At 38.3% G+C, this 14,357-nt stretch overlaps 2 protein-coding genes and 1 long non-coding RNA gene across 3 annotated transcripts; all 3 read left to right on the top strand.

Annotated features, from left to right (window-relative positions):
- The first annotated feature begins 156 nt into the window (after positions 1–156).
- LOC106161901 (uncharacterized) lies at positions 157–4,015 on the top strand. Its single transcript, XM_013538975.2, has 8 exons — positions 157–586; positions 1,027–1,267; positions 1,492–1,623; positions 1,824–1,937; positions 2,140–2,289; positions 2,564–2,690; positions 2,932–3,047; positions 3,209–4,015. The coding sequence occupies exons 1-8, from the start codon at positions 284–286 to the stop codon at positions 3,631–3,633; spliced, it is 1,608 nt and encodes a 535-aa protein (XP_013394429.1). The 5' UTR covers positions 157–283; the 3' UTR covers positions 3,634–4,015.
- Positions 4,016–5,365: 1,350 nt separating this feature from the next.
- On the top strand, positions 5,366–6,604 carry LOC106161899 (FMRFamide receptor-like). Its single transcript, XM_013538973.2, has one exon. The coding sequence runs from the start codon at positions 5,366–5,368 to the stop codon at positions 6,602–6,604; it is 1,239 nt and encodes a 412-aa protein (XP_013394427.2).
- Positions 6,605–8,869: 2,265 nt separating this feature from the next.
- LOC147763468 (uncharacterized) lies at positions 8,870–12,584 on the top strand. The gene is made up of 2 exons (XR_015332754.1): positions 8,870–10,951; positions 12,135–12,584. It is a non-coding gene; the product is annotated as an uncharacterized LOC147763468 (long non-coding RNA).
- The last annotated feature ends 1,773 nt before the right edge of the window (positions 12,585–14,357 follow it).

The following is a 14,357-nucleotide window of genomic DNA, read 5'->3' as shown; positions in this document are numbered from 1 at the left end:
AAAAAAAGGTTTAAATATTTAATGATCATTGTAATAGATATTTATATTTTTTATAATTATAGCTTTTGCTGCGACGTTCTAATGTCGAGTTTTCAGTTACGTCGTGCACATTTATGACGCCATAATGTGAACGCCATGACAACGTCTTTCTTCTGCGGGCTTATGCAACCAGGAGGGCGCTACCAGGAAACACGCTCTATAAATCTTCCAACTTGTCAGTAGATAAGTAAGATTTTGAGGATTTTTTTCAATCACTTGAGTGACGTGAAGAAACCTGAGCATAATGGCAACCTGGACGCCAGTCATTTTCGACTTGAGAGACGAACCCGTGGTTTTGAAGAAGAAAAAGGGCGGAGCTTGGAAACCAGACGCCAATTCAAGATACAGCATTGTCAAGCACGGCTATAAGTTAGATAAAACCATAGGCAATGGACTTTTCTCAAAAATCAAGCTTGCTTACTGCGAGAAAACCAATAAGAAAGTCGCCATCAAAATAATATACAAGAACAAGCTGAGGCCAGAAGTGCAAGATGAATATTTGGATGCTGAGGTGGCGATTATGCAAAATTTGGAGCACCCGGGTATGGTAAGTAACTGTTTCACGTCCTATCATCTGCCTTCATATAGACAGTATATAATATGTGGCGTGAAAATACTGAAGTCCTGAGGTGGGTAAAATATTACTTTTTGGTTTTGAAAGGAGCCGTTAAGCAGGTTATGAGTGAGCGATCCTCTACATTTTCTTGAAAAAATAGCAAAATTCTCTTTAATGTAAAAATGACAAAATTATGATGAATAAATAAACATAATCGCACTTTGCTGCCAAAAATGAATGAACGAATTAAATAAATAAAGGTGAGAAAAAAAGAAAGAAAACAGAATTGAAAAACTAACACACTGTTAAATCTCATCACGAAAACCCATTAAATTTTTTTAATCTATTTCTTAAAAGACACGCATAACATAATGTCGTATTTTAACATTTAAAGCAATGTTTGAAAACACGGCAAATATAACTTTTACCAGATTGAACTGTACGAGGCAGCTGAGAGCGTTAACAACCTATACCTGGTGATGGAGCTCGCGGAGAATGGCGATTTACTGGATTATATATTGAAACACGGCTACCTGAGTGAGGAAGAGGCGAGAAGAATATTTCGGCAAATTCTTGATGTCGTAAAATATTGCCATGACAACTACATATGCCACCGGGACATCAAATGTGAAAATGTACTCTTGGACGAAGAACTCAACGTGAAACTTACAGGTAAAATGCTTGTTTGTTGATTTTTTCCTTTTTCGTTATCTTTGTTGGCTTAATCGTATGTCTGTCTGTCTGTCTGTCCGCCTGTCTGTCTCGTCTTTCAGACATTGCCTTGTTTATTTTATAAAATAAATGAAACTGTGTGATGAAGCTCAAAACACAAGAAAGTCGCAGAAAAACACAAAATGGTAAGTTTTATTATTTTATATGTTTAATTCAAATTTCAGATTTTGGCTTCTCCTGTCCCACCAGTGAAGGAGATTTGTTGACCCAACGCTGTGGTTCCTACGCTTATGCCGCCCCTGAGATCCTGGACGGGGACCCGTATGAAGGCTTCAAGACAGACATCTGGAGCATGGGTAAGTGCATGAGTCAAGGAGACAAACTCATAAATCAAAAAAGTACAATGAAAGAGGAAGCAAGGATTGTATAGATAAGATAAGTACATGAATAAAGACATAAATTATTGATGTAGGTGCGCTCGCGCACTTGTGTGTGCTAGAAAGTATCTAAAAAATTAATGGTTAAATAAATAGTTTTAAAAAATCTTTACGTACAGGGGTGACACTGTATGCCATGCTGTGTGGAAAGCTGCCCTTTCACGAAGAAGATATCGATATTTTGAGAATTTCAATGAATGATCGAATCCATTTCACAAGACATATCTCCAAAGGTAATTTTCTACCACCAGTTATTAACATTTGTCACAGTTTAGCTTCTTGCGTTGGTGTGTTTTATATTCACACTTTATTTCTGTGCATCTATAGAATTTAACTGCCCATTTGCATATTCAGAAAGTCCCCATTTATTGCCTTAAGTAGATGCCAATCATCTCCAAAATTCATCCACTATTAGCAACAAATCCTTTTTTTCAGACGCCAAAACTCTGATCCGCGCGATGTTGTGCCCCAACCCAAAGAAGCGTATCACCTTGGAAGAGATCTGCCACAGCTCCTGGCTCAGTAAACCCATGGGTGTATCCGGGGCAGGAGCACCTCTGGCGTCTCACGTGTCTTTGCACTCAGGTAGGGGAGGTTTCGCCCAGAAATTTGATTTCTCCATGACCTTTATATTTAGGAGCCTATGCATCCTAATTTGATGAAAATAATTGACTTATAGTAAAACAGAATAGTTGAAGTGCTCTTTCCAATTTCATTATTGAGATTATGTTGCTCAGATAGATTTGTTGTGGGGGTGGATTCTGTCACATTGATTTAATTTCAATTCTTACTTGCCAAACGGTTTGTTGTTGAGTTTTTCATTATGAATGCGCGGTAAGGTTTCTGAACATTTCTGTAGTTGAGAGCCGACCATCTGTGGAACTGAATCCCAATGCAGAACACGGGTATTCTTGCGATCAGCACAATGTCGAGATCAAACCCAAGGTAGTCACAAAGGTGTTGCGCTCTGTGGCTCTCAAACACAGGTGGGTGTGCATGTCGGCATACTTTTCACCCTAAAAAGACTGTGACAACCAACGCATTTTTTCATCATTTTGGGATTTAGAAGAGAAAGAAGTTCGTGTATTTAAAAAATAAAACCAAAAAAATTTGACTTTTTAAAGGTCATAATTTATTCTACTGTGTCCTTTTTGTTAAAAAACTCTTTATAGCCAAAGCCTATTTAGACATCTTCGCAATATTTTTGATGTACTGATATCTTTCCAGCACTGGTGAGAGTAAAGTTGATCTTCGGTCATGGAGTCTGCCAGGAATGGGCGCCACACTGGGGATTACAGGACAGGGGGCAAAGAAGATCCTGGAGGACTTGCATAAAGTGCCAGGTAAAAATTTCCCTATGAAAGACTGCCAAATAGGAAATTAAAACATAATACAAGCATAATATAAGCATGTTTTTTTTTCTTGCCGAAGTCGTTTCACAACATTATCCTATAACGCACTGCTTTATTGTAATCTGTTTGGTAATAATAAACATTAATTGCAGAGTTTCAAGTGATCCTTAATCGCCAAGCAGACATCCACCATCTTCCAAAAACCAAAGTCATCGCTGGTCCGCTGCGAAAGGGCAGTTTAGGCGCCACCATACTGCGCAGACTGAGTTGCCACAAGGGGCTCTCCTCCTCGTCAGTGATCAACTTGCCTCAGGACCGTCTCATGGCCTCCGTGACGAAGCTTCGAGAAGACCAAGTTTCCAAGGAACTTCGATCAGTCCATTACAGTTTTGCATCTAAGGCTGCAGTGTGTGCAGGGAAGCAGAAGAAGCGAGCCGTCTTAGCAAACTACGCCAATAACATGGTTGCCGAAACCTACAGGATGCACACCGCCCCCGAGATTTCAAAACGAGAGAAAGAAGAACTTCAGCATCTTCGATCCATGTTCGCCGCAATGACACGACACAGAGAAGAATGAGAAGTTACCGCAGCTGGCCTTAGGAACTTCTCGTCAGAAAAAAAAACTCGTAACATTTACGAATACAGTTTTAATTGCGTGCGTGAAAAAATGAATAAATTTGACAGATAACAATCAAGAAACGAATCCTTGCAAAACTGATTCCCTTTTGGATATACTTTATTCACAGACCGATATACATTTTTCTCACAAAACTCGTAACATTTACGAATACAGTTTTAATTGCGTGCGTGAAAAAATGAATAAAGTTGACAGATAACAATCAAGAAACGAATCCTTGCAAAACTGATTCCCTTTTGGATATACTTTATTCACAGACCGGTATACATTTTTCTCACAGTGATAAATCAAACGAAATAAATAAGAAAATTTATGAAAAAAATGTGTTAATTTTTCTTTACTTCATGTCGAAGGGTCATCAGATATTAGATATTCCGTCAAGGGTAAAGAAACGATGGTTAGGAAATACCCCTGCGATGCGATGGTTGAATGCGATGGTTAAGAAATACCCCTATCAGAAACTCGACGGTTACGGCAAGAAAACCAGGCGTTTCTTAAACACGAGAGAACGTTTATGAACATAAGAAAGAGTAATCGGATGGAAAAGTTGCCATAGTATTTCCAATCTAATGAATAACGACAAGGACTGCTGCTGATGATGATTGATCTCACAAGAAATCGTGTAAGATCGAAAAGTTATGAAAGATTTACAAGAGGAAACATTTTTCTCCGTTGCATTACATATCTCATACCTGAGCCCAAAATAAAATCGTGATAAATCGCTCTTTAAGTAGTGGGTTTTTCCCCCAGTATTTTCTATCTCAATAGATTCGTCGTCACTTCTTATGCTTAATGGATAAATCGTGCTCGCTGCCTCTTAATACACTATCTTTATTAGCAGGCTTATAATGTCAAGGGACAAGAAACTTCTTGATTTCCTGGGAATCTATTAGTCATTTCTGATGCAATACGAAGCATAGATTTCCTCAAAGTATCACGATTTAACCTCGCGTCTGCCATTCAAATCGAGCATACCCTTCGCTTGAAGTGATTCTTTTTTGAACAGAAAAAAATGGCTGGAATCTGTCGTTATCCAAGAAAACACATTGCTTTGAAGTTCAAGGGAACCAGCGGGAGTTTAAATGCGACATTTTACACCGTTATAGACGAGGGATGTAGTATTTAAGTTTGGCGCACACTTCTGAGATTTTGAACAGGGGAGCATAATTTCATGCGCATACAGGGGGTCCCATTCCTCTTTACGCAGTACAAAGTATTTGGGGAATTGAACCAAACGCGATTAACATTTAAAATGTCAGTATTGTTTTAATACCAATCGGTTTCCATCTTCTCGGCGGAAGCGCTCTTCATATGAGCTTATCTAGAAATACAATTTCACGAAACTGTAAGACAGATCAGAATTGCTTTTCAGAGGAAACTCACAGACGGCTGTCGCAGAATTTACATGTATGACGCAGAAGGGACTTTGGAAATACTATAAAATCTGAAAGGGAAAATCTTTGTAGACAAACGTTTGGGACCTATAACTGAAGGTTTGTAATAAATTGCAATACAGATTTTGAGATTTAATACCAATGGCGAAGCAGTGCTACAAAACAGTGGCATAAGAATATAGACTTTACAATGGAAAAAAAATTATTAGAAAAGAAATGATCGTAACGGTATATGATTAAAATTTCTGCAATTCTTTTATCTATCGATTCTTTTCAGAATGGACGATAGGCACTTCTACAGCAGCAGGCTTCTTGATGATACGAACGTAACAATTTCTCCCGCCGACCTGGTCGCCAATGCTTCTACCACGGCGGCACCAATGTCCAAAACTATCGCAGCGACTTTGTTCTACGTGAACACGGTGGCCGGGGGAGCACTGAGTGTCTTTGGCATCCTTGGGAACATAATGGTTATCACAGTATTTACCCTACACAAACCAATCACTCCCACCTCCATTATGCTACGAGGCCTTGCAGTATCGGACGCTCTTTTCCTTCTGACTACGTTTCTGTACAAACCCATGCTAGGGATCTATTTCCACCTGGGACAGGCCACTTTTTACGCCAAGAACATATATACTTGTATGATACAATATCTGAGACCCATCATGTATAGCTTACAGCATATCAGCACATGGCTCGTCGTCGTCGTGGCAGTAGACAGACATTTCGCCGTGTGTCGCCCTCTGCAGAGTAAGAGCCAGCGTCATGCCATACGCACACGCGCTCGTCGCACAGTGTTGACCGTTTACCTCGTCTGCTTCGTGTTCAACATTCCAAGATTTTTTGAATATGAGACCAAGGTCACACAAAATGAGAATAGGCCGATGTGCAAACCCGAAGTAAATCCCTTCGTTAAGAAAAACCGATTCTATATCATCTTTTACTGCTGGACTTTATATTTTTTGGTCATGTACGTTGTTCCCATTGTAACAGCGACTGTCATTAATGTTAAGTTGATCCTGTCACTACGCCAGGCGCGCAAACAACGTGCGTTTTTGAGAGAGCGGCAAACGCACAAGGTTCGCGCGTACAACACCACCCGCTTGCTTATCATTGTGGTCATGGTTTTCATCGGTTGCCAGACACCTGATTTTGTGTTACAAGTGTTTTATTTTATCAACGTTCTGAATCCGATGAAGATCAAGCAATCACTAAATGTGTTCAGCAAAGTGACAGATACGTTGCTCACGTTGAACGCTGCAGTGAACTTTCTGATATACTGCGCAATAGGAACAAGCTTCCGTAAATCTCTCACGGATCTTCTTATGTGTAAGATAACGAGAAAGACCAGGACAAAGTTTCCATTGCAGCTAAAGCTTTTTTCTGTGGAATCTACTTTCAGCACCTCTTTGTCGGGTTCAGCAGCCAACCACTTGCGTACAAGAAAAAAGCCAAGCAGCGCTAAGGACAACAACGCCCATAAATCTTTATACAATACTGTCCAATCCAAGTGAAAGTACTTTATATAAGAGAGGATATGTTCATCATTTCAGTCCTTCGATTAACAAATTAACTAAAAAGTGCAATTGGCTAGGGGAGACAGGGGTTAGTTGGACCCCGGGGTAAGTTCCCCCCCCCCTCCCCCACATCAAGTCTCTTTAATAAAGTTACTTTAAGATGCTAAATTATTTCATTTGGACTCACTGCCGACGCTTTCTTAGCACTATCGGATACGGTCACTTTACAAAATGATGTGATCAGTTCTTTTACCCCATAGTTACTTTGTCATAAATTGATGGGGGGCCAACTTACCCCGGGGTCCAACTAGCCCCGGACTCCCCTATATCTATATACATTACGGTAGTAGGCCTACAGTACATTAACAGTAAAATACACTACTGCATTGTACACAGTGTAGTGGAGAGTTGTAGTGCAGCGTAATGTAGCATATCAACTACTATTATTATTATTATTATTGTTCCTGTTTTTGTTGTCACTAGATAAATATATGAGATAGTTTATTGGAGATCTGAATATAGGGCAAAATAATATCAAAAATGTCCTTCGGCCTAATTAGTATCATTTAATTTGGCCTGTTATGTAATAATATCATGGTTCATACTAATCAGTGATACTGGGGCCGTGCTTGCTATACTTGTTATATCATAATTAAAAGATACAAATGTCCGTAAACCATAGGAATTAAGCAGAAAATAGAGTAAATATCGTTCTCCGGGAATGATATACCCGTCCTTCTTGTTTCAGTTATACTATTTGAAACTATACGGTTGCATCTGAACGCGTATAGCGGCAATAATTTGACATAAGCAGGGGCGGGTCCAGGATTATTTGAAAGGGAGGACCGCGGATGCGAAGCCGACCTTCAACCCCCCCCCCCCCCCCCCCCACCACCACCACCACCCCACCCCTTGGCGTGGGGTTCGAGGCCTGCTGAAGGGCTCCAATAGTTTTTGGTATTTAAGAGGGAGAATGGTGCCATTTGGTACGGTTTAGAATTATTATTCAGCCAGTCAAAATTCTAATTTCAAGAGGGGACCATTGGTGTGATTTTTTTTTTCGGAAACCGAAGGGGAGGGTAAGCAACCCCCCCTCCCCCCCCTCCCCCCCCTCCCCCCCAAATCCGCCACTGGACAAGTACCGTTTTGATATTCATTTGCAAATATATATTCTTAAAGAAATCTCGTGTTTTCTTTATTTTCTTTATGTCGATTTTTTTTACTTCTGGGGTAGCATACAAACTCGTCTACAAAGTCATAATCAGAAAATGACCGCGTCCTACTGATTTTTTCAATCTCTTTCTTTCAAACTCAAGGAAAGAAACTAGTGGATTTAAATGTACCCAGATGTAAAACGAATAGGATTCTTATTGAAAACTGTATTATCGGTGTCATGATATTACACGATAGCACGCAAAACAGTCACAAAAGTAATCAAAATATGCTCACCGTATGATGGCATATTGATGATGTATATCGTCGTAAAATTAGGAAAAGGAAATTGTCGTAACCGATTGAACGTTCAGTGACAAAGTAAAATATTTCTTGTAAAATATCGTTACTTTTTAAATGAGATTTTATTAGATGTAGGTTTAAGTCAACAACATATCTACGCGGCTTACCTTGACGTAAACCATATAGTAGGCGGTTCCATTTGAGAGCTTTCTATTCCTTTTGAAAAAAAAAACAAAGATAAGACAACAGGCGCAAAGGAAACAAATTTTAAGTGCGTGTGGGTCTAACCATTAAAATAATTAGATACGTGCACTTTGGACGACAAAAACGTTTTATTCGTCCAAGCGTGCATAAAGTTGACTAGGGTATGAAGTAGTTATTGAATGCACACAAAGCATAAAAAGAAGTATACAGGGGCCCTTCTTTCTTCCTCGAGTGCTGGGGATGACGTGATTGAAATAACTATGTGTATATGGTTTGGGGTGGCGACAGGTGAGGGTCCCAAGCTTCACATCGACTTTTCTTGAAGTGTATTGCGTCTCAAAATCCCAAGAGTGGCTTCTCATTTTAAAATAAAAATAATCTTATTAAATTCAATTCAAGTTAAGATTTAATTGCCACTAGCTGCAATTGAACCAGCTCTCGTTAAACACCAAAAGGTCACTTATATTAGACGTTGTTGAAGGACAATTACCGGTTTCCTGAAAAACACTATCAGATGATCAGAAATTCTCTTTAGATGTAAAATTCCGCGCTCAGCAGTTTATGTTTATATTCAAGTGTGTGTGGTGATGGCACAAATGGCATTTTCATTCTCTCGACTCGGCATACTAAGGTAGGCTTATGTCTTAATCCAAGCCCATTTATTCAATGAGGCTTTCAGGTATTCACAACTTACTCTTACCTATGAACCGCAAGCAAGCGTGACGAGTCAAGTGGTTTCTGTTACCATCCTTGACAAATGATACCCTGGGACGCCGTTAACGGCAAATAGTTTTAAATCATTTGACTTTCAAAAAATTTAAACCGGTATAGCGCAGTGCAGCGTTAAGTAAGGAAAAGGAGAATTCGAGCCCGATTTTCTCTCAGGAACTGATTAGAAGTAAATACTTATCAGAAAAACACATGGACAAAGATGAGAAGGTGCGTCGCACATCAAAGACCGTACATGCTGACTTCGTAAGATTAAAAGCTAGAACTGAGAGGTTACGAATGAAGGACACCCTCATACGAAGCAGATCCACTTGTGTTTTATTACGGGCTAAGCGACTAAGGACGTGCTCACCTATACCCCTTGGGAGAGACACCTGTGCCCATTTCAAGGAACACAAAGTTACAGGCGCCGAGTCCCTATCAACGCCTACAGGGTCCCCCATTCGCGGAGCAAGCCTGCGAAATTCGCCTCAAAATAATTTGGAACTGCGTCGCTGTATTACAACTGGTCAATTGCTTCTTCCCAGTGAAGATCAGTCTGATCGCCCAATTCCTCCACCAAGAAGGAAGAAAAATCAACGCAAGATGGCACTGACGTGGACCGAACCAAACGGTTAAGTGTGACAGACTCACATACCTCCACCAACAAAGGAGGTTATGTTCTTAACGACGTTGGGTTGCCTTTTTTTTAAACAAGATATCTCAAAAAGTTCTGGAAAAATACTGACGACACTTTCAGGACGTTCATCTATTCAGAACGGAAGGGAAATACTACAATTTCATCTGAGTCCAAATCTCTTTATATTTAAAAAAGTCTTTTTGGAAAATTGAACAATGTTAAAAATTATCGATAGAAAAGATTTAAGAAGACAAGGAATAAAAGGATCGTTTCGTTTGTATTTTGGATAGAAAATGGGAAGATTCAAACATCGAGGTCAAATGGATTACAGCTGGTGCTTTGAATAAAAAGCAATATGGTGAAAAAACAGCATATACAGACAAACTATTACCACTTTAAATATATATATCGATGTTAGCTCATAATTTAAGCCTTTTTTACTGTAAGACACAGTGGCGAAGTGATGTTCCAAGAAATCAAAATGAAAACGATTGAAAATCACATACGATTAATAATAATGGCTTATTTGATCCTATTTGATCTTATTCGAACTTATTACTATAGTAGGCCCTATAATCCAATATTTTTAAGAGTTAAATGTCGTCGTTTAAGTAATATCGGATTTTAAAATAATAAAATTTCAGTGAAGCTTGTTTCGATTCTAAGAGCATATTCTGCTGGTTTCTGCTGCTAAGACTTTACACGGCAGCAACGTTTATCTTACTATACGAGTACCCTCTACCAGGGCCACAGATTGATTTCTCAATAGATATTAACAGATATGTCTCTGGTTAAATAGATGGCTAATATCTGCACTGTGCCTCAGCAAATATGTCCACAATAATAACTGCGACCCTGGTAGAGGGTACTGTACGGGTAGTAGGCTATAATTACATGTATCCCTTCACATGCTCTTTGTTATTATGATTGTGGTAGAGAAGATTTTGATAGTCATTTCCCGTGGTACTGAGTTTTGTGGAAGTGGTGAATGATGGGGAAATGAAAGTACATGGTGGAAGAACCAAGTGTTAGGTTTCTGGAATAAAATGTCTTATCCAACAACAACAACAACAACAACAAGCGTACTTCAGTCATATACTCGTATGAGCTGACCATAGACTATAGACAACAGTTGCCACAACCCCTCCACTGAAATGAGCTATACCTGTTGTTATTTGCATAACAATATGTTGCTCATCGCAGTGGGAACTGTCTTCCAGTCACTTGACAGTTGGACACCGTAAGGTGAAGACTCAAGAATACACATATCTGTCGTGCAGTCGTAAGTTCAAGCTTTTATAAGGCGTGGAAGTTGCAGAAGCAAAAATGCACCTTTTGTAAGTATTTTTTCAACGTACGATAGTTAGGTATTAAAACCGCAGAAGAAGGAAAGAAAAGTTACAACATATGTTTGTAACACGCGTCTTTGTTATATTCCATCTGTCAATCAGACAAAGCCGTGCATGCATCTCTCCACGGGAAATATTGATAAATGTCTATTATTATTATTACCTCAGCATGAATATGAAAATATATTGTTTATGAAGAAATTATTCTTTGGGAATGAAAACGAACAGGAAGAACCACACTCCTTTCTAGACATCTTTGGCGAAAACCTGCGTTTAATTGAAATCTTAAGCTTTGCAATTTCCAATTTTTCTCAGGAAATCTGCATGAATATTTGTGTGATCCTGTACATTTTAAATGTTTTACGTGAATGTTAGTATAACCACAACGAACACTGATCAGTAGAGATACTAGTGCTCGTTACAGTTTTGAGTCTTTTATCAACAGTGCAGAGGCATCTTTTTATGCCCATCACATGTACAATGGTTTTTAGGAAAATTTCTAAAGAAATTACCCGAACAATCTAATGGACAATTTTAGTCCAATACCTTTTATTATTTTTGAATTTTTCTAGGTAAATTTCAATGATTTTAGGTTTTATGTATGATATTTGGATGCAATGTTTGACATTTGCTTTATCTCGGTTTATAAGAAATTTCATTATCATCGTTGTTGTTGTTGTACATGCGTAGGCTACATATTTGATTTATTCAATACAATAAAGAAAAGTAAATTAGGTCTTTTGTCAGTCTGTAAAATTCACCGGCTCCAATCTTCTCTGAAATATGTCAATATGATTTGCAAGTGTTGCAAGTGTTGCTCTCTCAAACGGTACTTGTTACCTCCGCCATTGAAAGACTAAGAGGTATTTCCATCGGCCAAATTTTAGTTTGATGAGATAAATGAGATAGATACAGAAGGGCCAGGTTAAAAATTCATCTGAATCCAGGTCTTTTCATACTTGAATTTTTTTCATAACATAATTTTAGTATTATTTACATGTGGAATTTTCCTAATGTTTGAGCTATCGGTCTACCCTTTGGTCCTTTCTTGTACTTATTCTAGACGCAAGGCACTCCATCATTTCTATTATAAAGCCCTCCTCTCCTCCATATTTATTTGAGGAGTTATCAGTCTGGGCATAATTGTTAAACAATGTTTTAATAATTTCAGAAGCCAACCCTGATACCGCACAACATGCGACTGCAAGCGACGTAGCCTTTTGTTCGCCTTCAGGAACCCGACGACCTTTCATGCATTCATATTTAAACTGAATAGATACATTTCTATGCGTTTTTTTCTTTTATTTTCATGTGAAATAATTATGATGAAAATTGTTATAAGTGTAGATATAACTGTCTGACCACTATCAAATGAAATCTGCTAAATATGATCTGCCTTTGGGATTAATGATTTTCTATTTTCCTGCAGACATTTAAAATTTAAATGGTCCCAAAGTTTTGTAAACATTACTAACGGTTACATAATGGTGCTAGTACATGTATGTGGGCATTTAAAAATTCTGCACCCACTGAAATAGTATATCTAAAAAGTTTTCCAATATTTATCATATATATTTGAAATCTTGTTTTGAATTTTGTATCAAATACATTTTGCACTATAGCATGATAGTTGTTAACATCTTTTAGAATAAATTTTTTCATCCTCCTGAATAAAAAAATTCCCCAAATTTCTGTATATAGTTCAGATCCTTTTTTGACGGTTTTTGGTTTTTACCACCGCAAATTGATTCAAATTGACGACCTTAACCCTCCTATGAATACAAAGTAACTGAAATACGAAAATGTTGAGATTCTAACGCAACCGTAAGACACGTTTTGTAAATGGCACCAGTTAGTTGAGTTTGCCCAAGAGATGGGCTTACATTTAATGAAAGTATAAGATTGATGGCTTGCTTTCCAATTCCTATTATCTGTATCTGATTAAATGTATTATATGCATCTGATTTTTTCGAATTTTAAAATCTATTTAATGACCAATTTTCAAGTGCACGTAGTCCAAAATGTGCACTATATGATGTTATAAATTTAAATTAATTTGTGGAATGCCCCTCAAACTGGATTGACCTCACCCTACCTGTTACCCCTCAAAATTTGAATGGACTCTACCTACCTGTCACCCCTCAAAAATTGAATGGACTTGCCCCACCTGTCACCCCTCGTGATAAAATGGACTCAACCCACCTGTCACCCCTAGGAATATAATGAACTTGCCCCACCTATCATCCCTCGTAATTAAATGGACTCAGCCCACCTGTCACCCCTCGACATTTTAATGAACTCGCCCCACCTGTCACCCCTCGAAATAAAATGGACTCAACCCACCTGTCACCCCTCAGAAATTAAATGAACTCGCCCCACCTGTCACCCCTCAAAAATTGAATGGACTCAGCCAACCTGTCACCCCTCGAAATAAAATGGACTTGACTCACCTGTCACCCTTCGAAATAAAATGGACTTGCCCACCTGTCACCCCTCTTGATAACTTGTTACCCCTTGTTTCCCCTGCAAAATTGAATGGTCTCACCCTACCAGCCTCCCTTAGAATAATAAAGGGCTTGGCCCATCTGACATCCCTCAAAACAGAATTTATTCATCCAACATAACACCCCAAAAGATTGAATGGAATGGCACAATCTGACACTCCTTAAAATAGAATGTACTCGCCCCACCTGGAATTACTAAAATAATAATGGAACCATCCCGTCTGACAGCACTTAAAATTGCGCAAACGTGCGCGCCCACCTTATGCCCCTCAAAAAATTGAATTCGCATATGAGATATTCATTTTACTTCTAGTTGAACATGAAAGAGTACACAGTAGCAAATGATTCGTAAGTGGATCGACTAAATAAACAATCTGTCTCCAGCGAAAATATGCATTTTAACCTTCATGTTTAAAAGTTGAGATATGGGTATGCAAACACAAAATTTCATCGTGGCATTTAAAACACTTATAGATACACTGACTCTTGCCTGGTATAAAATAGATATATAAAATCTGGGAGAACACTGAATGATTTAGAATTCAAAAAGATATACCTGAGCTTTCTTCAAGGTATTATTGGAATAAGAAAAATGCGAAAAGTAACTTAAAGATGTCAATGTGTCATCATGAACATCTATGAAATTAATCTTGTCCTAATCTGCTTCAGTTGCAATCATGAAGTGTGTTTTTTTAAATAAATAAATAAATAGATAAATAAATAAATAAATAAACGAAATATAACACAGACCAGTGGGTGTTAGGTATTCAATTGACAATATCTGGTATCTGGGACACAAAAATTGTATCTATTATGATGACATCTATCATAAAATCATTGACGCATCTATTTACAGTATGCTTTTAACGATCTTAAGAAATCATCAACGT

Source organism: Lingula anatina, chromosome 2 (assembly GCF_051362555.1).
Source record: "Lingula anatina isolate TDL-2025a chromosome 2, LinAna3.0, whole genome shotgun sequence".
NCBI lineage: Eukaryota > Metazoa > Brachiopoda > Lingulata > Lingulida > Lingulidae > Lingula > Lingula anatina.
This window is presented reverse-complemented; position numbering and strand designations above follow the sequence as displayed.

Bases quoted from the DNA above. Each gene is read 5' to 3' on its own strand.
- LOC106161901 (XM_013538975.2), top strand. From the start codon at position 284: ATGGCAACCTGGACGCCAGTCATTTTCGACTTGAGAGACGAACCCGTG. The intron at 1,624-1,823 runs GTAAGTGCATGA...CTTTACGTACAG, and splicing joins GACAGACATCTGGAGCATGG to GGGTGACACTGTATGCCATG. The intron at 3,048-3,208 runs GTAAAAATTTCC...CATTAATTGCAG, and splicing joins GGACTTGCATAAAGTGCCAG to AGTTTCAAGTGATCCTTAAT.
- LOC106161899 (XM_013538973.2), top strand. From the start codon at position 5,366: ATGGACGATAGGCACTTCTACAGCAGCAGGCTTCTTGATGATACGAAC.